Here is a 25,498-nt window from a genome sequence, read left to right as displayed (position 1 = left end):
TCCATGTCAATGGTTGTGTCAACTGGGATACATGGAGTAGGATATGGAGATCTCAGCAACCCAGTGAAATTAATGAGTATTACAGAGATTCCCCAAGGTTTGATGTTCAATTGTGTGATTGGCCCATTCTTTTTTCATGAGCCTACTATCACAGGGAATGTTTATTTAGATATACTATAACTGTATTTTTCTGGAAGTTGACCAAATTGACCAAGAAAGTAACGTTACTCTAATGTCTCAACAAGATGTTGCATTTTAGCCTAGGCATTTGACGTGCTCTCATTGAAAATTTCCCTAACTTTTGGATTTGACAACTAATCATTGCTTTATCCTCCAAGAAGTCCAGATTTGATAACCCTAGACTTTTTTTCTGTGGAGGTGCGTTAAAAACATTGTCTACAGTGATGAAATCAGGGATGTTACAACATTTAAGGCAATGGATCACTGCTGCTTTTGCCACAGTTATGCCTGTGATGATCCAGCAGACCTAGCCAGAAGTCAATTTTCAGCTGGATGTTTGCAGAGCAAACCAACAGGGCTCATATTGTAACATTCTAAGGTATATAAAAAAAAACATTTTGAGTTGATGAATTTTTAAAAAAATACATATTTGATTAACCCTAGTAGTTTTTGAGGTACAATTTTTTTTAAATTGCTGTAATCTTTTTCAATGGCTCCGTGTGTGTGTATATATATGTATAAAAGCACAAAAATATATTATGATCTAACGATAAGATTAATGAACATATCTTTTTCTTTTTTGTAACAAACTATTCCCAAGATTTTTCACTATGAGCAACTTTAGCATTTTCATAACATAATAATACTAAAATATTCAACTAGTATTTATTCACCTCATTTTAAATATTTTTTTTATCACATTAAAAAACGTTTGTCACTGCAATTTGATTATTTTGCTTTTTCTAAAATTTAGCTTAATTTTTTTTCTTCTGAAAAATATTTAATAGTAATATAGCACACTAATCTAAAGGGCAAAAAAGAGAAAGCAAAATGAAATAACAATCATCGTACTCTTAAACTTATACAAAAGAATGCAAGAACACTAAAAACAAAACAAGATTTTGATTTTAAACTCCTTAACACAGATATGAATGTTCTCAAATTTTCAGAAAAATTAAAAAATATCTCATTCAACTAATTGGCCAGTTATATGAGCTCTAGATCTACGGCCAGCTTTGTAGAAACTTTAAGACTGTTACAGCAGGTTTTTATTTAACATATCTGAAGCCCTTCAAACATTAAATAACACTCATCTCTTCAAACATAATCACAATAATCTAGATATTTAAAAAAGGAATAAAAAAAAAGAATTTTGTTTTACATACCGTATTTGCTTGTCTAGCTTCTTCAATATAATGTGTTGTAATAATAATTGTTTTTTGCTGAAGATTAGCCATTTTTACAAGACTCTCCCAAATACTGAAAAAACATAAAAAGTAATATTACAAACTTGTTTTGAATAAAATTAAATATTTCTAAAAAAACATGTATGTGTATGTGTATGTGCATGTGTGTATGTGTGCATGTGTGTGTGTGTGTGTGTCTGTGTGTGTGTGTGTGTGTGTGTGTGTGTGTGTGTGTGTAACTTCTTAAAATATGTGATGTGTATGTATATATACATATATATATATATATATCACAGATATTTTAAGAAATTACAAAAATGTTCTCAGCTTCTGCAGTATTTAGCACTTAAGTATGTATTATAATATTCATATGTACCTGTACATTAAGCAAATAACTGGGAAGGAAATATTATTTATATAAATAATATTTATTTCATATTTCATATATTTTCATATTAACATTTTTAAGAAATATTTTTGAAAAAATAAAATTGTGGCAGAAATATCAACTCAATAAATAGGAGAAAGAATGAATGGAAAGTTTTAATGAAAGACACAAAAATAAATGTTAAGGTCACCATCTGTATAGAATGAAATAAGAAAGAGTACAAAAACTTAGTTTCAGATCTAGACAAAAGATAAAAAAAGTCAAGAGGTAGATCCAAGTAGAAATGACTAAAGTAGTAAAAGGAAGGAAGAAAAAAGCATCAGGCAATTTAATAACATCTAATCAAAACAAATTTTGAGTTTTTTATATCTGTGTCTTAAGTTAATTTAGAAACTACTTAATCTATTAAACTCTCTTTGATCAAAGATCATTCTGAAATCTTAGTTGGAAGAAAATTCCTAGCACATTAAAATTATACCCTACAAATGATGTAACTAGAACACTCACAAACTGCTTTATCAATATTTATCTTTTTATTTAGAAGAATACTATCTGTTTTAATCTTTGTGAAAATCAAAAGGATATGTGATAAAAGGTGTGTTAAAAGTTAAAGATCAAGAAATGCAAGCACTCCAGATCAGAAAAGAATGAAGCATGTGTATAATTTAGGCAAGTTGCCCTTTAAAAATCAAGTGATTCTAAGATGAGTAAGAGGAAAAAAAAGGTGAGACAAATTCTTACACGAACCAAGTATGGTTCTTGTTGTACCAAGTATGTTGATAAAAAATTACATTGAAATAGAAAGGAAAGAAAATAATACATAAAATAGTCTCCAAATTTGCTGTAACTTCAGAGTACAGACCAGGACACACAGCCATTACTTGCTAAAGTTGCACAAAGAATAAAAAGCATGGAGATAGTTAATGAGAGATAAACTGTAAAGACCTCATTATTTCTGTATCCTGTTACTTAAAACAACATTGTGATAAGTATCAGCAGTTTCCAACCATGATGTCAGTTTAATAATGAATGAAAATACAGAATGATTCTATGCAATTATGTTTTGCTTTGTAAATTTTAGCAGATTATTTACTATAACAAGTAATATGTCTATTATGTTTTAAAATTTTATTTTATTTACAAGTCACCAGTATTGAGTAAATAGTGTATAGCATAAAGGGAATCTATAAAGTAACATAGAACTTAACAGGTAGCTCTCACACTGAATGCAATAATAATCATTAAAATTATGTTACTAATGAAAAAAATTACCTGCTACTAAGTACTGGGTCAACACCTACAGTAGGTTCATCAAGAATAAGAAGCTCTGGGTTATGAAGTAAAGAAATAGCAAATGAAACTCTTCTCTGCTGACCACCACTGAAATATTCAAACCAAAAGTAATTATTAGAGGTAACTGTGAGGCTAAACATTTACATAAAAATATTTTTTGAGACAAACCAAATCAATTTATTAAGTCTAATTTTTTTAAGTTGAAATGGATGGTCTTAAGCAATGATAGTGTTTGCTCATTCCACTCCAATCAACAGACTTTAACCAGTTTTCTTTTCTTTTCAAATAAAAAAATATATTTATTACAATTTTTATTTGTAAATGCATAACTCTACCAGTTACACAAACAGGTGATTTGACATGAGTCATAAATTAGTCCTGAAACTGGAGTAACCATACTAAGAAAATAATATGCACCCATGTCAGATTTAGTAGAGAAAGTGAGAAGTGGTTTCCTGTTGCCTTCTTCCCTGAGCCAAATATAGTTTAGGACATTGACACACTAAGCCATTTAAAAGTAACTGATATTCAGCCCTATAAATATCATCTTCATTCAGCGCTATAGGGGCACCATCATCACCTTAGGGACTGACTATATACTGAACATCATTACTTCAGAGAACGCAATTTTATTTGGTGTTTCTTGTACTTCAATTGCTTTACATATGTTAACCATAATAAAGACCACAACAGGAAGTTTAAAAATAAACAACTTAATCTTGTGAAACAATGTTTTAAATGCACTGTTGTACATACATACTGTTGAATCTCAGTTGGGTAATAATTGTGTCACGTATTCTTGCCATATCTCCTTTGATCATTCACACATGGCATTCTTCACCTCTATCACTTGAAGAATGTTTTCTGCCTGTATGGTTTACCAAAAGGATGAAAAGAAAAATGTCACTTAGTCCCAGGTTGGGACTATGGGCACGATGGTTCAGAATATCCCAACCAAAACTGTTAGCAGATCAATCATTTTGTGACAGTGTGGAACCAAGCATTATTGTGCAAGAGACACACTCCCTTCGTCACTGCCTTCTTCTTTTTTTTTGAATGGCCCGATGAAGCTTTTGGAGGGTCTTGCAGTATCTGTTGGAATTTATGAACTGACCTAGAGCCAAAAAATCAATAAGTAAATTTGCTATTCAATCCCAGAAAAAAATCGTCATGATTTTTTTTCAAAACTTGCATTTTGAATTTTTTGCTGACGGGGAACCAGTATGCCACCACTGCAAAGATTGCCTTTTGGATTCTGGAATATAGTGAGCCCACCACGTTTCATCCTCAGTCACAATTAGGTCGAGGAATTCTTCACTCTCTAGAGAACATAACAGTTAAGAAACTCCTGAGTACAATGAACTCAATTTTTTCATGTCCTGTTAACATTTTTGGTACCACAGCGTGACCAATTTTTGAAATTCAAACAGTTGGTTACCATTTCATTTTGATCGATTTTTGGAGACATTTAATGAAGTTTGTCCACAGTCAAACGGCAGCCGTTCATGTTTGTCAACAAATTCGTCTGTCACAATCGTCGATTTTTCGCTCCTTTATTCATCGTGAATGTTTTTTCTACCAACTTTAAATTCCCTACACCACTTATTTACTTTATCATGTGACTCACATTGCCGTAAACAGAAATAATTTACTGGTGGATGTTAGCAGGATTTTCATTTTTTGTAGTAGCAAGGTATCAGAAGAGGGCTCGCACTTCACACTTGGCAGGATTGGGAATTGCTGGGTTCATGTTAAGTCACGATTTGGACATAAATAATCAAGCTACTGACCCCCAACTAGGCTTGTTCTCTTCACTTAGATCACTCTTTCCTGCAGAAGTGCCAACTTTGAAACAAAAAATTTCCCAAAGAAACCTACTATGTAACCTTACTTTCTGAACATAATTCGTATAATTACAGAATACAAGTTTTTCATTTATATTCTTGAAAATCCTTTACTCTAGCCTTAGCTGAATCAAATAAATTCAATGAATTTGAGAACACTCTTACAATTGATAAGTATATAAGTTATATTAATACAAATTATTAGAATTGATTAATTACCTTAAACTTCCAATAAGTCTACTGGCAGGTGGTAACTCTAAAAATTTTAAAAGTTCTGAGCCTCTAGATTTAATTTTCCTCCAGTTCATACCGAAAAGTCTTCCAAAATAATTAAACACTTCTGCAACTGTCATCTCTTCACATAAAGACAATTCCTAAACATAAAATGATAATTTACACAATAATAATACACTATATACTTTTAACTGTTATAACATTATGAATCATTTCAGTGAAAGAATTAATAAATATCATTACTAAAATCTATGAAATCACTACTAAAATATATATTTTTATAACAAATTTAAATAGATTCACCTTATAAATATACTTTTGTTTATACCAGAAGTATACTTCACATCAGCTAGAGCTGATGTGAATATTTTCTGTAAGTGCACTTCCATTTATTTAGAAACAAAATTGTATTCAACTAACTTCAAAAAATGGGAGGAGATTCTCAAATTGACAAGTATGATTTTTTTTGTTTTTCATATTATTCTTATTCATTACCAAATAGCCTTTTTATTTTCTAGAGGAAATCCTTCTTGTGGTTCAATTGTAAGTTCTTTAAGACAAATTAAGAGAACAATTTTTTAAATAAAAATTACTCTGTCTATATGGTAATTTAAATGTATTTTTCTTTCTTTCTTATTATTATTGTTTGTCATCAATACTTAATGTTGTTTTATTAAAGTATAATAACATATAGTCTTATGTCATTTGACATGCAAAATATTTTCAACAGGTGGAAAAATTAGCATAGAAACACATTGCGCATTACAAAATACAAAATATTTTATATACTGGAATATTAGAGCAATCTCTGAAATGTTTCTTTGAATTCCTTTCTTACTTTGATCAAGACAAATACACATCACACACCTTTATGATTCTTACAAGATGTTTTTTTATCATGTAAGTAGAATTTTTTGTAGTTAACTAAAATAAATATAAACAGAGTTATAAGATAAACATTACATTAAAGTAAAATGGGAAAAAAATATTCCAGTAAATATAAAAAAATATTTTTTTAAACATCTAAAAATGTTTACTTTTTAAAACTGGTGCCTGTTAAGGATTGGTAAGTTGTTGATAGTGGCTTTAAATTTGATGGTGGTTTCTAAATGTCAGAATTTAAAGAAGTTTTGATAGAGTATTAATTTCCACTTTTTATTATTTTTAAAAAAGTAGTAATAGTATTCCATGAGATTTTCAAAGTGTTGCAAAACCAGGATACAAGGTGGTTCCTGGTAATCAGGTATTCTGGGTTATAGTGCATCGAGTTTATCACAATTTTTTTTTACTTTAAATTTGTTTTGAATCTGCAGAGCTATGAATATAACATTAACATAATTTTAAAGAGAAAACTATGATATTTTTTTTAGTTTAATTGTTCCAACTGTATTGTACATTGTTTTAAAAAGTATTTAGTCTGTGAGTGTACACAACAAAGTATTAGTAGTATATTGCCCTGTGTTAACAGGATGAAGTAACAAGCTTAGTGTAATTTTGAATATTTTTAATTGAATTTTTTTATCTAAAAATATCTTATAATATTAAATATATATTGTTTTTTATTTACTTATGATAATTAAGTGATCAGTGTTCAAATATCCATCACAGAAGTATCTATGAACTCATCACTTTTAGTAAACCTTGGGAATCCCTAAAATTATTGTCACATCAAAAAGTAAATCAGATACTGTTTCCCCATCCTGCCCCACTGCTTTTATACAGTCACTCATTTATGAAATTATAAATAATTCTAATAAATACTATCTAGTATCAGAAGTTAAAATTAAATGATCAATTTTATTTTCTGAAATTGGTCTTAGTATAATTTAATACTCAGTCTAAAAGGGTGCAGAATTTTCTGTTTCATTTCATCTTTAAAATATTAAAATACTACTAAAAATATACTAAAAACTCAACAATATGTTTTTAGTTAATATTTGTCTATCACTAGAAAAAATATTACACTAAATCAATGAGTAATTTGGATGATCTAATTAACAAGTAAACTACATATGGCTTCAGCCATGGTATTTACCCTTATTTTGCAATTTTATGCACCCTTTTATTTTCAAGTAAACATATTGTGAGTTCTTTCAGATAGTATGTAACATAAGTTATAGCAGTTCAGTCATGTTCAATTATTTTATTTATTTAGTCATTCTTTTTATCATACAATAGATAACACATTAAAAGCAAAATAAGGGCATAATTTAAAAAGAATTTTCTTTTAAATAAAATTATATGAAACCTGTTTGTTAACAAAAAATACTGTAAATAATATACAATAAGAAATAAAGAATTGGAACCAAAAGATATTAATTTATTTTACCTGAGGCATATATCCAACTTTTTCTCTTTTTTTGACTTTAACATATAAGCATCCAGAATCTAAAAGACAACGGCCTACCATACATCTTAATAATGTTGTTTTGCCACAGCCGCTTGGGCCAAGAAGACCATATCTGTAACATAAATATAAAATAAGATTTTAAAAAGGTTTTCAGTTTACTTGCACCAGAAATAACTGAAAAAATCATATATTTTAATTAATTGAATTGCACAGTAAATTCAATTAATTGTGCAAGTAAATTGCACAATTAATAAATAGATTTATAAAGGTCTTTATTCCTAATAATAATATTCTCTTTAATATTATCTATTCATGAAATTTTTGCTTTTTTACAGGATATTCCAAACTACCCTGTTTATTTGGCAGCAAGAAATAATCAAAATAATCTTATTTATAATTTAGACATTACATATATATATTTCCCAACCATATATAGTTACTTATCTAACTGTAATTACTAGTTTTTACAGAGCTTTTATAAACAACTTCATCCAATCAAACCATGACCTCTTCATTGTATTCAAAACTCTGGGTAGCCAACCAGGTTTTCATTTTTTAAAGAGTTACTTGGTACAAGTTCAGAGTATAAGTGTGATCATTATAAATTTCTTATTTAAATCATTTCTCATTTCTCATTTGAAGTAAAGTAAGCCTACATGTGATTTGCATATGGGGACATATGTTGTTATACAGAATAACAACAGTCTTTTAAACCATTCAGCAGTGTTTTTTTGGATTGACCTTTAAAGTTTTTTCAATAAAATACTCTTTGACCCACCCAAACCACTGTAAACATAATTTTTGGTTTGACAGTTCAGCTTGAATATTTTTTTGCTTTTTCCTCTCTGAATTTTTAGCATTAATTTCTTTCAACATTGTTTCTTACCGCAATATTAACATAAATATCAGTCAATAAATAATAATAGTATAATAATCATCAATACATACAGAAATGCTAAGTAGTCTTTCTTTCCTTTTGAAAAAAAAAATAAACACACCATCCATTTCACAGTCAGCAGAAATAACAAGATCCAGGTTTTATTGACCGCTGCTTTATCCTACATTGAACAAAGTGGACAGAAGATAGGTGTGTAACATGATTATAGATGGCCAGTGGCTGTTGCACAAGTAACGACACATTAACTTGTTTTTAATTCAAAAGTTAATTTCAGAGTAGCCATCACATCAAGTTTTTTTTTAATTGCATACAATGTTTTATTTTTTTTAACAGAAGCTAATAACCTTTCATAGAGTTTGTCATAGAACTATTGGTTCAATGGCCAATGAATTGGTTCAGTGAAATAAATAAATAATAAAAAATAAATAAATAACAAAGAATTTACTAACATAGTTCCCTGAGATACAGTCATATTCAAGCCTCTCAATACGACATTATTACTGTAACTTTTATATGCATCTCTCACTCTAACAGCAACGTGACTCTCTACTTCATTCAACTCCATCATTATTTCTGTTGAATTTTCTTTATTTTTCTTATTGTAACATTTTAATCACCTGAAAGAAAAAAAGACATAAGTAAAAATTAAAAGATACAAAGTAAAACATTCAATATTTCATAAAATAAAACAAGAACTATTTATCATTCATAAATTAATTTGTCACAAACAGAATAACATTAAAATTATCACAGTTTATATTTTTAGAAAATGTATTCTGTAATTTAAATCAATTTAATATAAGTTAATTAATTTAACCCCTCAGATTAAACAAACCAAACATAATTTAAGATACAGAACAGTGTTAAATTTTGATGCTATTGAAGTAAAACTGCAAAGAGGAATTGTCCAAATAAAAATAAATTAAAAAAACAGAACTTGAAATAAATTGATGAATGTAGAAGAAATGTAAAGAAAAAAAGGTAAGTACGAGTATAAGAATATTTAAGAAATAAAACTTATGAAAAACACAAAATATATTTCTCTCTGATTATAAAATTAAAAAATAAAACAGTTAAACAAAAATTGCAAATATAATTTTCAACAGTATAAATCAAAAAGTGAAAAGTTTGAATAAATGCAGTTCAAACTGTTACAGCTACTGACTCGGTGTGTATGTCATGTCATGTCATGTCAGTATGTCATGATATTAATCACTTCATGACTGTAACATTACAAGAACATTACAGCTAACAGGAACATGCAATAAGAGGGATGATGGGAAGACCAAGTTGGTCTAGTGGTGAACTCATCATTGCAAATCAGCTGATTTGCAATGCTGATGATTTGCAAAAGTCGAGAGTTCTAAGATTCAAATGCTAGTAAAGGCAGTTGTTTTTATACAGATTTGAATACTAGTCATAGATACCAGTGTTCTTTGGTGGTTGGGTTTCAATTAACCACACATCTCAGGATTGGTCGACCTGAGACTATATAAAGGTACAGTTCATTTACATTCATAAATATCAATCTCTGCAGTAATATCTTACAGTGGTTCCAGAGACTAAACAGAAAAGAAAAGTCCAAGTGAATTGTTTAAGCAATTTACACTACATTTAAATAAACTTATTGGCATTTCTTTTTAGCACATTTTTATTAAAAATAGAAATTGAAGTACTAGACAATCCTTCTGTAAAGCCTGGCGTATTATTCTGTGTAATGTAAATATAGTTCTGTCTGGTTTGATAAAAAGGGTATTGTTGTTATTTGGCTTCTTTCTATAGCAAAGAGTAAAGAACATTTGTAAATAATATAAACTCATCAGAAATGTCAAAACTTTTATTTAACTAAAAATCAGTCTGAATGATCATACTTACTTGCCTCAAACAAAGGTCTGACAACCCATTTTTGTATCTTGAAAATTCATTACCATTGTTTTAATGAATGTCAGATGTAAATTAGATAGGAGTAAGCGTGTTATTAATAAAATTTTATAATTTTACAACTTAGTACTTGATTCATCTACATTCAAAGTAAAACATATGGTTTGTGTACAAAAGAATTAATTTCATCATCCCATAAACATTCCATCATCTAATAAAACACCCCTTCTGTTATAATATTAGTACACTCCACTTTACAGTACTAACAATTACTATTACTTTGTACCAAATTTTTTAATTACTATTGCTTTCTATTACTAGTAATATTAGTATTACATTTTTTTTCATTATCATATGGAAATATTATTCACATGATTGATGTGATTAGACATTAGAGGTCTAATGGAATAGTTTTATCTACTTATAATGTTAGATACTTCAAATCTATTCAATGAATAATTATTTGAGCTGTTGATTTAAAATGTAAATATAAATTGCCTTTTTTTCTTCTTTTTTTTTGAATGCTTTAACTACAAACACAAGCTGTTCACCTTCCAATACAAGAGCTCACTACAAGTAAATTAAAAAAAAAAATTATTATTGCTGTTGTATTGTAAACTTTTGCAGAAATGATAAAATTATTGTACAACTACTTTTACCTATGTTTATATAGAGTTTTATTTCTACCTATTTTTATCAGTTTATAACATATATATGATTTTTTCAACTTAGAATATAGAATACAAAAGTCTATTACCATAAAAAATTTTAAAAAGCAAATATTAAATAAAACAAAAAACAGATTTAACAATATTTTGCTTTTTATTTTTTGTGATTTATCGCTTTTTTTTAATTTTTTGAGGAAGTTTTTTATTTTATTTTACACTACAGTTATTTTTCTTTTCTATGGTAGAAAGGTAAATTTTCATAGTAGATATCAATTCAGCTTATTTCACCTCATACAATTTTATCTGTCATCAAAACGATGTTCACAGTTTTCATCATTTTGTAAAAATTTCATTTACTTTCCTGAATGTTTACATTATTTCTCAAATGAAACTCACGTTTTTCCTCTGTAGCTGCATGAACAAATGTGCAATTTTTTTTTTACATAAATAAAGAATTTTTTTTCACTTAAAATGTTGAATCAACATCAGTAATTATTCTCCTATCTATTCCATTAAACTGTTGTCTGTATACTTTCCACCCCAGGTAATTATGTTGTAACATATTTTTTTTAAATATTGATATTAAAATTAGTGTTCTATATCATCAACAACCTGGTGCTGGCAGTTTCTTGAAATGCAGGCTAGAATTTCTTTCATAATGACTTCAGTGATTTTATTAACTTGTGATACTATATTCCCTTTTCATTTTTGTACAATGGTATGGTTAAGAAAATTCACATATATTCAAGTTGAATAACAAATTCAAGTTTATAAGACAAGTTACAGAATGTTATAAATAAAAGAGTGACGAATTACAGTTTTTACATTCATACCTACACACATACATACATATATTAAAACCTGTAATCATTCTTAATATATACATTGTCATTAAACTGACTTGACTACAAAAATTGATAATTAAAGGGTTAGAAAAATACATCTTCAAAATTACCCATACTAAAATTATAGTTTACTTATTTAAATCAATGGAACAAAAAACATTTGCATTCTAATTGTAGATGCTAAATTTATATTATAGATCACGAATAACGACTTTAGATTTAAAATTGTATAAAGATTCATGACGATAGTACTCTATTCATCATTAATTATACAATATAATAAGGTTATAACACAAGGAATTAAAACATTCTTTAATAATTCATTTTAAGGAATGGTTGTATTAACAGTTTCATACTATCTGCATGACAAATATTGAAAATGTATGATCAAAATTAATACATCTATATAAAGGGCCCTGATTTAAATATAATCAATAATAATTTGACATACATTCTAATATACTTAATCCATTTAACCTAGAGACAGATATATTTTAGAACAATTACAATACAATTGATGTAATTATGTATCAAATTACAATATGATAGTTATCATATTAATAAATATTGGGGTTGGGGAAAAGTTACTTTGTATTCTCATTGTAGATTGCTGTAGGATTGCATAACTCTGATATGATAACATTAATCAAATCACACAACACTAATGTGTTTTTCAAGAGTAATCAAATCTGGCAATATTTCTGTAAATATAACACTGAGCATTTTTAGAAACATTATTATTATGTTGGTTTATTTATTTAAAAGATTATTATCTACTGAAAATGAGTAAAAATAAAGGAAAATTCAATACATTTTGAATTTTATTATAAAAAAGGGAAGACTATGACTCAGCCAGATAAAAAAAATTGTGATGTTAATGGTTATGATGCAGTAACAGTGACCAAAGCTAGTTCGAGTTTCAGTCTGAAAATTTTGATGTCAAAGGTTCACCTTGTTCTGGTTGGCCAGTGACTAAAAAAGTATATGAAATCATGAAAAAACTGAGCAAGACCAACACAATAGCAATCATGATATAAGTAATGAACTAAACATTCACCAGAAGACAGTTTTAAACCGTTTAAAGAAGAGTGAGTACAAAAAAAGCTTGTGTTGGGTACCACGTGACCTAACAATTAAAAAGTTTAATGGATCTTGTTTCCATCTGTGAATCACTCCTATTATAAAAACAATTTTTGAAATAGTTCATTATAGTGATGAAAAATGGATCACAAACATCAATAAAATATGAAAAAGATACTCGTCAAAGCAAGGCGAAGCTTCAGAAATGATGCAAAAGCCAGAATTGATGCCAAAAAAAGTGATGATTTGTGTGTGATAGTATTGAAAAAGAACTGTTCACTATGAGGTACTGCTACCTGTCAAATAATTAATTCTAACGTCTATTGTCAACAAAAGAAAAGATTATGCTAAGCAATCTAGATAAAGTGACTGGAATTGATCAATAGGAAAGCTGTCATCTTCCATCGCGACAATGGCAGAGCCCAAACATCTTTAGAGATCCATTGAAAATCGATAGAGCCTGGCCATGAAGTTTTGATGTATTCACTTATTATAGTCATGACCCTGCATTGTTAATTTAACATTTCTTTCACTCTTACAGAACATTTTTAACAGTATAAAGTTAGCTTCAAAAAAGGCAATACTTTCTTCTTCAAGCATACAATTGTTATTATTATTTTTTTTTAATATTTAAATCTTAAACTTTCTTTAAATGATTTTTAACTTAAATACAAAAGAAACAATGAAGATATTAATAAAAAAAAAAGAAAAACTGAGAAAGAGTAAGGAATAATGTACACAAGTAAAATTTTAAAATATTAAACAACTTAGTTTCAATATATTAACAACATATTTTCTCCCAACGACCTTCAAAGCTAATTATCAGCACCTTCTTCAGTAAAGTTTACAGTTACATTGTTTTAATAATAGTCATCTTAAAAAGATTAGATAACCCTGTAAGTATGGCATTCCAATAATATATCTATAAATAAAATTGTAACTGTTCGTTTGTTCAAAATCTTAAATCTCCTAAAGTTCTTCACCAACTGCTTTGAAATTTTGACACAACATTGCATTCTAATATGTGCATGTTTTTATATATCTACTATTTATATACCTAAGATGTCACACCTGTAACAGGTAAAAACATGTTTTTTTTTTTAAAAACAGCATTATCTGTTGGATGTAAAAACAACACGCACTGTACTAAATATTTTACGATTCCATTTCAATATTTCTGATTTGATGTGTGTCCACTGTACACTAAAAAACTACTAGACCAATTTACATGTGGGGGAAAAGGAAGAAAGGAAAAAATCAGAAAAGGGAAAAAATCAAAAAAGGAAGAAGGGGAAAAAATAAAAAAAGGGGGAAATGGGGAAAAGGAAAAACGGTAAAAGGAAATGGAAAGGAAACGGATAAAAAATAAAAGGGGAAATGGGGAAAGGGATATGGTAAAAATGAAAATTTGAAAAGGAAAATGAAAAAAGGGAAAGGGTAAAGGAAGAAAGGGAAAGGTTAAATTTTGTGAAGTTAGGTAATGCTCATTTTGTTAATGTTTTATCAAACTTTCAATTGTGTTCATTTAATCTATATATATACTCAAATCTAGCAATAGTGAAACATTGCCGGGTCTGCTAGTTATTATATAAAAGTAGGTTTATATTGAAAACTAGAATAATTGTTTTCTTTTTCATTAACCTTACTTATCAAACTGCCCTTGTATCATTTTAAGTATGTCAAGACCTTAGTTTTTATTGCTAAGTGTAAGATTTGGATGTCGTACTGGTTAAATGTCTTGTTATGTCTATTCTGTTTCTATGAGGTGATTTGTAGAAGTTGATTCCATTATTTTGTGTAGTGTTTGTTCCTTGTGTCTGCACGTAAGTGTGTCCACTCCATATAAGTAATATTTAGTGCATTCATGCTGTTCCTATAAAATTCTTATTGCCATATTTGTCAGTATGTATTTTGTTAGTTTCTTGTACAAACTATGTATTTTCAAAGAGATATAGAAAATCATGACATGTTTCATCAGACTGTTTACAGTTAGATCTGCTAAAACACTGTTATTTCAGCTTCTTTAAATGCAAATGAATTACGAAATATGTTTAATTGTATCAATTCATTGAATAATGAAAAGAAACATTAGAAAAATAGATGAATTCAGTATGAAAATAAAAATGAAACAAAACAAAAGTGACAGATGAACCAAAAATAACAATAAAAATTGTTTAAAAAAAATTAATATACAAGAATACAAGAAAAAAATGTATGTGTGGGTGGGTTATTACCAGTTGAAATTAGATCAGTAACTCACATCATATCTACTCCTGTTTAGAAAATTCTCATGCTGAGTGAGTGATGAAGAAGTAGGAATTATTATAGAATATATAATAATTACAGACCCTCTTTTAGAATCTTTTGGGTCATAACTGATACTACAAAATGAGTTTAATTATTTAAGCAAAATAAAAAGTTAAGCTTAATTGTTATTATCAAACAGTAATCTAATGATTAAATTAACAATATGGTTAATTAACTCAGCTAATTAATTAGCTGAGTAATTTATTAAGTAATTTATTTAGGTGAGTAATTTATTTAGTTAATTTATTAATTAATGAATTAATAAATTAACTCAGTTAATATGGTTAATTAGCACAACTAACTCAGTTGTATGTACACAGACAGTCTGTAGCATGTAGTCTGAGTTGACTTGACTACATGCATTTTATGCATGTTTCTGTTCTGCCTATGTTCTATAATATGCCTTTATATATATTATAAATTATATTATTATTATTCTATATTATATTCTTTCATAGATTGCATCACATATATTACGTATGCAAATTACAAAACAATAATTTAAGAAAAAATATATTACAATATTATTTAATAAATCATTGAAGATTTTTTTTCCATAAAAAATGAATACAGTACTACATTCAATAATGTCAATTGATATTTTTACCTATTTTTTGGCAAAATCTCTTTTTAAATTACAATATGATTTTTTTAATGAAGTTTTAAGTATAATATTCTTAAATCAATGAAAAAAATAGTAATAATAAAATAAAATAGTAATAGTAATATTAATAAAATAGTAAAATAAATAATCAAGGTAAAATATGTAAAGAAGCACTAATGCATAACAATAATTTTCAGCAGCCTAAAATCAAGCATAAATGGGAAACAACATTGCTACTATAGAGCATAAATAATAATTATGATTTAAGGGCATTACGTTGATTAAATTTCTCATTTTGATTACTTGCTCCCATTTTAAGAAAAAAATCCTTGATTCCAGCTACAGAATTAATAGGATGTTATTATTTTAAGGAGGCAAATTATTTGAAGCAGTTATTGAATTAATCAACCTGCTCTAGTCTAGTAGTACATACTCTGGATTATAAATGAAAAATTGTCAGTTAGAAGTTTATAGAGTTATCTATTTATAATTTTTGCTAAATAAGATACTGTGAATTTTTTATCAACTAACATTGCAACTATTCTTTTAAACTTGTCTACGATAACAAAAAAGAATGACAACTTCTGCTGCAAATATACATGAAAAAAATATGATTAAATAGTAAAAAAATATTGCCAACAAATTCACAATTCTAGCAACTAATCTCTACCTCTCAATAGTAAACTGTAAACAATATTTACTGCTTTCAACCGTTCACTCCTCATCAGCCAAAACATTATTTTATCGGTTTATAACTACCCAATATTTTAAACTACTGTATAAACTGTGTACAACAAATTAAATATCTAACTTATCATTTTTAATAAATTCTTTGTAATTTTCAATCACGGAGCATAAAAAAGAAAAAAAGTTGTGTTTATCATTAAATGTAGTTTCAAAACCACTAGAATACTCACGTTGTTTCTACTAGATATATAGAAGGCCTGTCTTCAGGACAACGATTGAGATTTCTAATTATTCCACTAAAATAAACAATTTGAAGCAAATCTGTTACCAATTTCCATCATGAAAAACAAAAATAAAACTGGTAATGGATTAGGTATATAAAGAAGAAGAATAAATATAATTTATTATAATCTATTGTAAATAAAGTCTCACAATAGAAAGCAGTAAATGAACCCGAGAAAATAATGTTAACAAAGAATATATCTGTGGTAGAAATTATAATATTAGAGTTCTAGGTTTTAAAAGAATATTCGGTCTACTAGAGTCAATCACCCTCATTTACTTCAATAGGTGGAATTTTCTTTCCTACCATCAATTCTTTTTATTACCTATGATCTCTTTATCCCATTATCAGTTTTATAAGTACGTTGAAAGGTACATCAGTGGAGTTATGTAATGAAAGATCTACCTACAGATTGAATTTTTTATTTTGTTTCCTGTCTGTGGATGCATAATAAGCCAAATGGTTTAAGTGCTTATTGGGTTAAAGCCAGTCTTCTGATTACCTACTAAAAAAAAGTCAGATCAGCATAACTACACTACATTCTGAACAAAACATTAAGGTAGTTACACTGAAACGCCTTGGTTGAAATGTACTCCTTACATTGCAGCAGTACCAGTAGTTACATTGCAGCCTGACGTACCTTTGAATAAAACTTCGATCTTCAGAATCTATCAGAATCTATCTTCAGAATCCCTCTATGGGTTTTTACTTTTTATTATTATGACTTCAAACCTGCTTTTGAATTATTTTAACAATGAAATGGATAAATACTGTATTAAAACATCCCAGACTCTTGCTGCAAAATCAAATCTATGAGCAGCTGGTCTAGAAGTCAGTATGTTGATCACTACAACATCTGGCTATCTATAGGCTTTGCTTCCATTTCAGGGTTGCACAAAATACCAGACTACTAGCAGGTGAACTTACTGCTTCCAGAGAAAAGCTGGGCTCCATCCCCTACAACTTGGTAGTTTTACACATTTGAAACATCTCCTGACGATACAGAATTGACTTGTGTAAAGTTTAGATTGAGATCTTTAAGCATACACATTATAGTACGAACAAATCAATATTATTTCAATGTTATTTCATTTTTAAAAAATATACCGTCTGCTATTGTTATTTATTAATATATGATAAATAATGTGAAGCATACATATTAACTTCAGTAGATAGGTTGTTCTTTCCTAACAAATCCCTTTTCATTACCCTTGATCTTTTTATCCCATTACCAGTGTCTATAGGGATAGGTCTGACTGTGTTGAACATCCCATGCTGAGGATTAAAGAAGTTTGATGATAGAACCAGTGGATCATTGATGTTACACAATAAGGGGGTTACCTAAAGGGCTGGGGTCCTAACCCAATCCTATCAAATAAAATGAAATTTGGCTGCAGTTTTGATAAACTTAATCATAGATTAGACTCTTTTCAGTGATTTTGTTCTGCTATTAGTATTTTCAAGTACTGGGTGCTTGTAAACTATCACAAGGTGGCTTTCTTCCCCCTACAGGGTCGGGATGCTTGTAAACTATACACTGTCTGATATTAAATTATTCGGTAACTATTGATGGATTAAAATTTAGCTGTTTGTTATGTCATTCTCAGGCTAACAAGTCCAGCAACATAAGTGTAAATTAAATTCTAATGAACAATATAAATGGATAATATAGGAATATTAAAAGTAACATTTCTTAATATTAAAAGTAGTTATATTTTTAAAATCAAATAAAAGTACAAATTAATTTGTGTCTTTGAGCATTACAAAACAGCTGATATGTAATAATGCATTAATCATACTTCACTATAATACAGAAAATAAAATGTACTACCTCTTATAACATGAATATATGTCAAATATGATTAATTAACAGTAATTAAAGAAAGGATGTGTTCAGTTTATTAAAATATAAATCATTGCTTGCTTGTCAATAAAAAAATATATACAAATGTGCTGTAATTATCTATGATGTTGGTAAAACTGATAATAAAATTAACAGTACATAATTACTGCATTGAAAGACAGATGAAAATAACAATAGCTTTGTCACTCACTGACAATAACCTTAACCTTTCAACATTTTTTTATAACTTCTTTGGAATTCATAATTCATTCATTACACAAATATTCTTTTTATTTATTCATGACATGAAATTTGTTTATTTTTTTATATAAAACAAAACTTATAATTAAAAAAAAGATAGTAACCTTGAATATTGAAAAATTTTATATTTATTCAAAACATTGTTTGACCTGCATCTTATGGATATTTACTATACTGCATCAGCACACGAAAACCTTGACATCCAATTGTGGTATTAGACTATCAAAAATTACACGATTTAATTACGATTATTATTGAATATCTCTCATATAAGCTACATTGCAATGATAAGTTATAAGTTTAGCAATAAATGGTTTTACTTAAGTAGTGTTAAGAGCTAACCTATAGTAAAAAAATTTCCATGACACAGTATAGGCTACTTAAAAAGTTACAATTATTATCAGTATTAATGAGCAATAAATAAAATCACATGTACTGTAAGAAATTGTAATGAACTGATGGTTTGCCTGGCATTTCCACCCTATTTGGTCACCCTAAAGTATAAGACTGAATGTCTGTTCCACAAACAGCTACTAAGCCTTGAAACAGTTTAGTGACCAGTGTCCTAAATAGATCCTAGAGCTTACCTAACAGCGTGAGTGGACTAAGCTTAGTGCCATACACCACTGGTTTACGTGTCCCAACTACTCACTTGTCATATATTTACTAAAATGGGTAGGCGTACCCTGTCAACTACTTAAAATATATATGACATCCATAAATTAAAATTTACTTCGTCTAAACAGCAATTCGTTGCCATCCCTAGGTCACTAAATGCCAGCAAGTACCTGTCCACCATATTAAAGTGCTTGGAGCCCTAACTGGCTGGTGGTTAGCCATATATCTCAAGGTTAGCTTCCCACAGCAATGCATTAGGAGTCTTTCCCTTAAGTAAACTACTGATATTGGTGGGACAGCCTCTTCCGTGGGCGGGATATGGGCAACTGAATGAAATTTAGATCTGGTCCATTGTGATCACTGTTTCGTTCTGGTACTGGCCCGGCCCGAAACCGCATCCCAAATACCTCAGCCTCCTTGCCTCTTCGCAATCTCCACATGGCTGCTCGAACTTTCATCACTAAATCGATTGGGGGATGCTTTCTCAATACAGTGGTAGCCTCGTAGGAGGTTGTTTTAAAAATACCAGTGCATACAATTAAGGCTCTGCGCTGGGCACTCCTTAAATTTTGAACAAGTGCACTCTTCATATCCAACCTATGCACCCAAACGGGTGCTGCATAAGAGATCATGCTTTCAAAGACACCTCCGTACACCATGTACATTTGACAGCCAGACAACCCATAGTCCTTCTGAGCAATCCTTCTAAGTTTGTGCATCACTGAGATGGCATTCACTGCTACTTGCCTAATGTGATTGCTAAACAGTAACTTCTCATTAAACAAAACAACAAAACACATAGGTACTTATGAACTCTCGCTTGGCTGATCACACAGCCTTTATAGTTAATGTGGGGGTTTCGACTGTACGATAATTTGTCTGCAACCTTGAGAAGCATAAAATTCGTATTGGGCACAGAAATCTTTAAATTTTGAATGTCCATTCAGTCCTCCGCGGTTGACAAGGCGGCTTGCGCTCGATCTTCCAGCTGCGGTCGTGAATTACCACAAACTAAAAGGAGACAGTCATCAGCAAAAGTCTGGGCCGTGACCCCTTCTGGAAATGTCAATTCCAGAAACCTGTCAAATACTAGGTTCCACAGCAGGAGCCCGAGAACGGAACCATGCAGGCTTGCCCTGGTGATGGTCTTTTCCACACCTAGGTGTGCATCTTTAAACAGAACCGTATGATTAGACAAACAGTCACATACTACGGCCTGCAGGGCTACGGGAACATAGCGGTGTTTCAACTCATAAAGGACAGAACTCCAACACAAGGAAGGAAATGCTGCCTCTATGTTTATAAAAATTGCCAAAACATATTTACAGTCAGTGCTTTTCACCTCGGTAAGAGTATTTAAGATTCAATCCTTGATGTCAACCCATTTTGTGAAACCATACTGGCCTCAATTTAGAAAACAGTTCACCTCAATGCTTTCCCAAAGCTGTTTCACAACCAGCCTTTCAAGCAACTTGCCGATTACCGGCAAGAGGCTGATGGGCCGATGAGCTTTCTTATGACAGACATCAGATGATAGAATGAATATATCTGGGTCAAGTTGGTCAATCCCTGGTGCCTTTTTCAGTGTCATTCGAGAAACCACTTGGTCTATATCTATGAGATCCACAGCCCATATGCCAGGGAAGGGCATAGCCCCCGCCGCAACGCCGATCTCTGTTTCACCCTGAGCATCTGGAAACAGAGTATCCAGGAACGCCTGGTAAGTCACCACAGATGTTAAAGTGTGGTCACAACCACTAAACCCGCATCGAACACTACACAGCACGTGCAGTGGCTCATGCGTAAATGGTGTGTAATGAACTGATAACATATTTCAAATGAAAACAATGTGAATTTGCTGTCACACAAAGTCATTTTGTACTTTTATACCTACTAAAATAACGCACTCAGCATTATTTTTCATAACTATGTAAGCAAACTGGACAGTTCAAACAGTGAACATAATAAACATATGCATGTACATACATGCAACTACATATAAGCAAGGTTATACATCAACTTTTTGAACATAGCGTGTGCCATGTTTGGCACAGAAAAAAAAAGAACTTAGTATTATAAAGCAACTCTGTTATGATTTTAAATGGTTTTTTTAGTTATTTATATATTTTCAGTGATTCATTTAAGTTATGAAGAAACTGTAGTTCAAAAATATATTTTCAAGATTAATCATATTGTACAAAGGTTACTGGAAATACTGCTGCTTTATTTTTTTGTGGTTAACTGTTATTGTCAATGGACCAATTAATTGTAAAGAAAAACGCTAGAGACCAAAGCCTCCAATTTTATTTTAATTCAGATTATTGAATTTTCAGGATGCTATTCCCTGAGGCAGTCCAAGTGCTATAGAACCATCGAGTTGTAATGTAATTTACCACCAAGCCAGGAACCCCAACCACTATCATTATCTACTTCAAGATAATTGCCATTAAAAATATCATTACTATTAATTGAACATATTATTAATCTTGAAGTGAGTAGGAAACACCTTCAATATGTAAAGTATAAATTTTATTTATTTTTATTTATTTATTTATTTTTTTTTTTGCTTGATGAAATTGCCACATAAGCTCGAAGCTTGTGGACGGGATATGGAAATGGAATTTTTGTAGCATATGAAAAATGCCATGCCTGACCAGGATTTGAACCTGAGACCTCTGGATGAAAGGTTGAGATTCTACCACTTTGCCACAGAAATCGGCATTTGGTGTGCTTGTTCAGTGTAAAATGTTATTTTATCAAATGTTCCTGCATTTTATATTGTTGGCCATGTTAGATCATGGCTTATATGTGCTAAGTGTACAATTTCTAAAAGTTGATTGGTCGAGTATCATTCTGTTGTATGTAATGCCTGCATCTATTTTTGAATCCACATCCACACTGCATAATGTATATTTTTTAGCAATCACTGTATTTTAATTTTAATGGGCTGCTGTGTTTGTCGGTCTATGTTTTATAAGCGGTTTTCAAATAATTTCTAGATAATTTAAACATTTATTAATAACTGTACTAACAGTTAACTCCATTGATGGGAGCTGTATGATTAATACCCTAAAATGATCTTTGGATCCATAATTTTGGTGTAATCTAAAAGTTAGTTAAATGTTATAATATTTTATTATTCTATTTAATAAACTGAATATTTATTTTGTCTTTATAAATCCTAATCTAAATGTATCAAAAATATTTAAGAGTAAAATGTTTTTACTCCACTCAAAAATTTATTTCCCTTTCCAGTAAGTTTAAATTGTCTGAATGGTAGCATTTTGGCCTTTCAACCAGAAGGTTCAAATTTCAGGCATGACATTTTTCATATACTTTTACTGCAAAATTTCCTCACTGCATATCACAATCCCATGTAAAATTTTCAAGCTTATGTGATGAATTAATCATAAAAAAATTGTTGCCTCCCGATTATTAGAGGTTTAGATTAGTAGGAAAAGGTGAAGTTAGGTTTCACATAGTTCACAGGCTTCTACATCAACTAGTTTGGAATTAAATTCCTGTAAATTTTTCACCCATCATTTTACCTCTATCACATCAATATGTTGAGTTTGTAGCATCTACGGTAAGTAACAGAATAACAAGTAAAATTTGATTTAAAATCAAATTCTAATTTATCCTACCTTAACTGCTAAATGAATCGCCAAAAAGTGGAATAAATAAAAAAAACATTTCTAACAAATGACGATATCCCACATTTATCAAACTAGACAACATCCCACTCCAATGACCTTTGTGGTAGCAGTTCTGCCTTTCATCCAAAAAGTTCTATGTTCAAATCCTGGTCAACCTTGGCATTTTTTCACATGCTATAAAATTCATTTCATATCACAAACCCATAAGAGGTAGAGCAGTTATAATTAGGCATAGGACTATAGTTACCGGAGAGAATAAACAAATAATTATCTTTGATTTTACACAGCGTTATATATACTTCAACCTTCAAGAAAGAACCTTGCTTCCTTTGCCACTTATAATGTTAGTAGAATATCAAACTATGTAAAAGATCATCTGACTCAAACTAGTTTGAATAAAAATATTCCCTTTTGTTAAAATTATATTAATTAGCTACTGATGGGTTTTTAAATAATTAAAACTGAATATTCCATAACTTTCTGTATCCTCATTTAAATTTACTTTAATTATTCTTTTAAAAATTATTCTCTCTTTAATTGCATATAATTTTTGATTTTATTCGTAAATACAGAGTTCAAAATATACTCTTTTTCTTTCCTTTTTTAATGTCAAACTCCTTTGATCATTGTGTTCCTTAAACCTCCTTGGCAAATAGTGGAGAAAGTATTATTATTATTATTATTATTATTATTATTATTATTATTATTATTATTATTATTATTATTATTATTATTATTATTATTATTATTATTATTTTAATGAACAGTAAGTTTCTGAGTATTTCACTATTTTTATTTTATTTATTTTTTATTTTTTTAATGCAAGATTTACATTAGCATAGACATATGTCGGATACATTATCAACTTGTTTATTTTACAAGAACTTACTGTATAAATTTTAGCAAGATAATGCTAACAGAATATATTCATAAATAATTTACCTTCTTTATTACTCTTTCTTTTCCCTCATTCTGTCTTTTAATTTGCATAAGTTTATGCGAGCATGAGAGAAATAATAAAAAAAAAGAAAGGTGAGAATGTAAGCGGTCATAATGAATCTGTGTTAAATTCTGTGTATTAATTTAATAAATAAATAAAATATATGTGCATAATTAAATTTCCACCTAAAATATAAAGAAAATAATTCATTTTCTAAATTTGTCTGTCAAAATTAAACTAAAAAATAAAATAAAACTAGCACACTGTATTAAAACTGAAATAAGTATAACTTACAAATATTAAACAGAAATGATGTTCTAAAATTAAAAGCATGATTTCATTGTGTATAAAGTTAAATATTATTTCAAATAATTTCTTCTTCTTTTTCTACTGGAATCTTCACCTACAACATAATTTTATATTATTTTTTAAGAGATTATATAATTAAATGCCCACCTTAGGTCATTATATAATAATTATAATCCTGTTTAATTATATAATAAATAAATGCATGATGAAACAAAAGAATTGCATTAGGAAACTAATACAATTACTATTATTATTATTATTATTATTATTACAAAGAAGATTGTACTAAAATAGAATTCATCTTTAATGAATTATGTATCTTTCTTATTTATTTTATCTTAATACAGCTTTAATCCTAACTTGAACTAAAAAAACATTTTTCCTCCTAACTGTTATCTCTCCTTAGGTTTTTAATTAATACATTTTAATTTTTTTCATCAGATATTATGATAATATTCAAATAAAATTGTTGATTGTTAATAATATTGTTAATTACACAGCTATTGTTAGCTGTTACACAGAAAATAAATAAATAAAATAAAATTTTAAACGAAACAGAAAAACCATTCAAAGAACAATTTTGAATTAAAATTTAAAACAGGATTGTTATTTCCATTTTTAAACAGTTTTTTCGTAGATATTGGAAAATTTCTGTATTAAAAAAAAAATTACCACTTTTACTGAGGGGATCTTTCTAAAATTAGCTGTAGGTAACTGCTGTCTCTTTCTTCCTAAAAATAAATTTTTATATTATCCAGTCTTATTGACCTATAAGAGTTTGTTGTTGGTTTACATTATTTTTGGAACAATGCATCCAAATCCCTCATAGTCTCACCTCCTTTTTAGAGGACAACGAGAGGATTCTCATTACCAAAAACATCAGAATACGATTGATAGAAGAGTGTTAGATGAGTTTTAAGTGTTTTACTTACTAAATTAAGACTTCTTCTTTACCGAAGTTTGTTTGTTTGTATTTTTTTAAATAACGAAGAAAGAATGGATCAAAGAGTGCCTGCTGATAATTACATTCCACAAGTAATTTTGATCAACTCCCAATTTATTTAAGCAGCTGTATTTAGGTAGGCAATCTATCTTAAGTTGGGAGATTGAATGATTTAGACACTTTTAAACCTATCTTACCA

The 25,498-nt window shown here is 29.1% G+C and overlaps 1 protein-coding gene across 2 annotated transcripts in view; it reads right to left on the bottom strand.

Annotated features, from left to right (window-relative positions):
* The window catches only part of LOC142329011 (ABC transporter G family member 23-like), a 198,843-nt gene that overhangs the window by 36,410 nt on the left and 136,935 nt on the right, over positions 1-25,498 (bottom strand). Inside the window, exons 3-8 of one of the 2 annotated variants that reach the window (XM_075373254.1) lie at positions 24,342-24,450; positions 8,824-8,991; positions 7,456-7,588; positions 5,112-5,266; positions 3,028-3,135; positions 1,347-1,440 (exon numbers count right to left, since the gene is read on the bottom strand). In XM_075373254.1, the coding sequence (XP_075229369.1) occupies positions 1,347-1,440; positions 3,028-3,135; positions 5,112-5,266; positions 7,456-7,588; positions 8,824-8,942 (609 nt within the window). In that variant the 5' untranslated portion in view covers positions 8,943-8,991; positions 24,342-24,450. The remainder of the gene's footprint in view (positions 1-1,346; positions 1,441-3,027; positions 3,136-5,111; positions 5,267-7,455; positions 7,589-8,823; positions 8,992-24,341; positions 24,451-25,498) is intronic. The other variant, XM_075373253.1, reaches the window with a different exon arrangement.

Source organism: Lycorma delicatula, chromosome 8 (assembly GCF_047948215.1).
Source record: "Lycorma delicatula isolate Av1 chromosome 8, ASM4794821v1, whole genome shotgun sequence".
NCBI lineage: Eukaryota > Metazoa > Arthropoda > Insecta > Hemiptera > Fulgoridae > Lycorma > Lycorma delicatula.
This window is presented reverse-complemented; position numbering and strand designations above follow the sequence as displayed.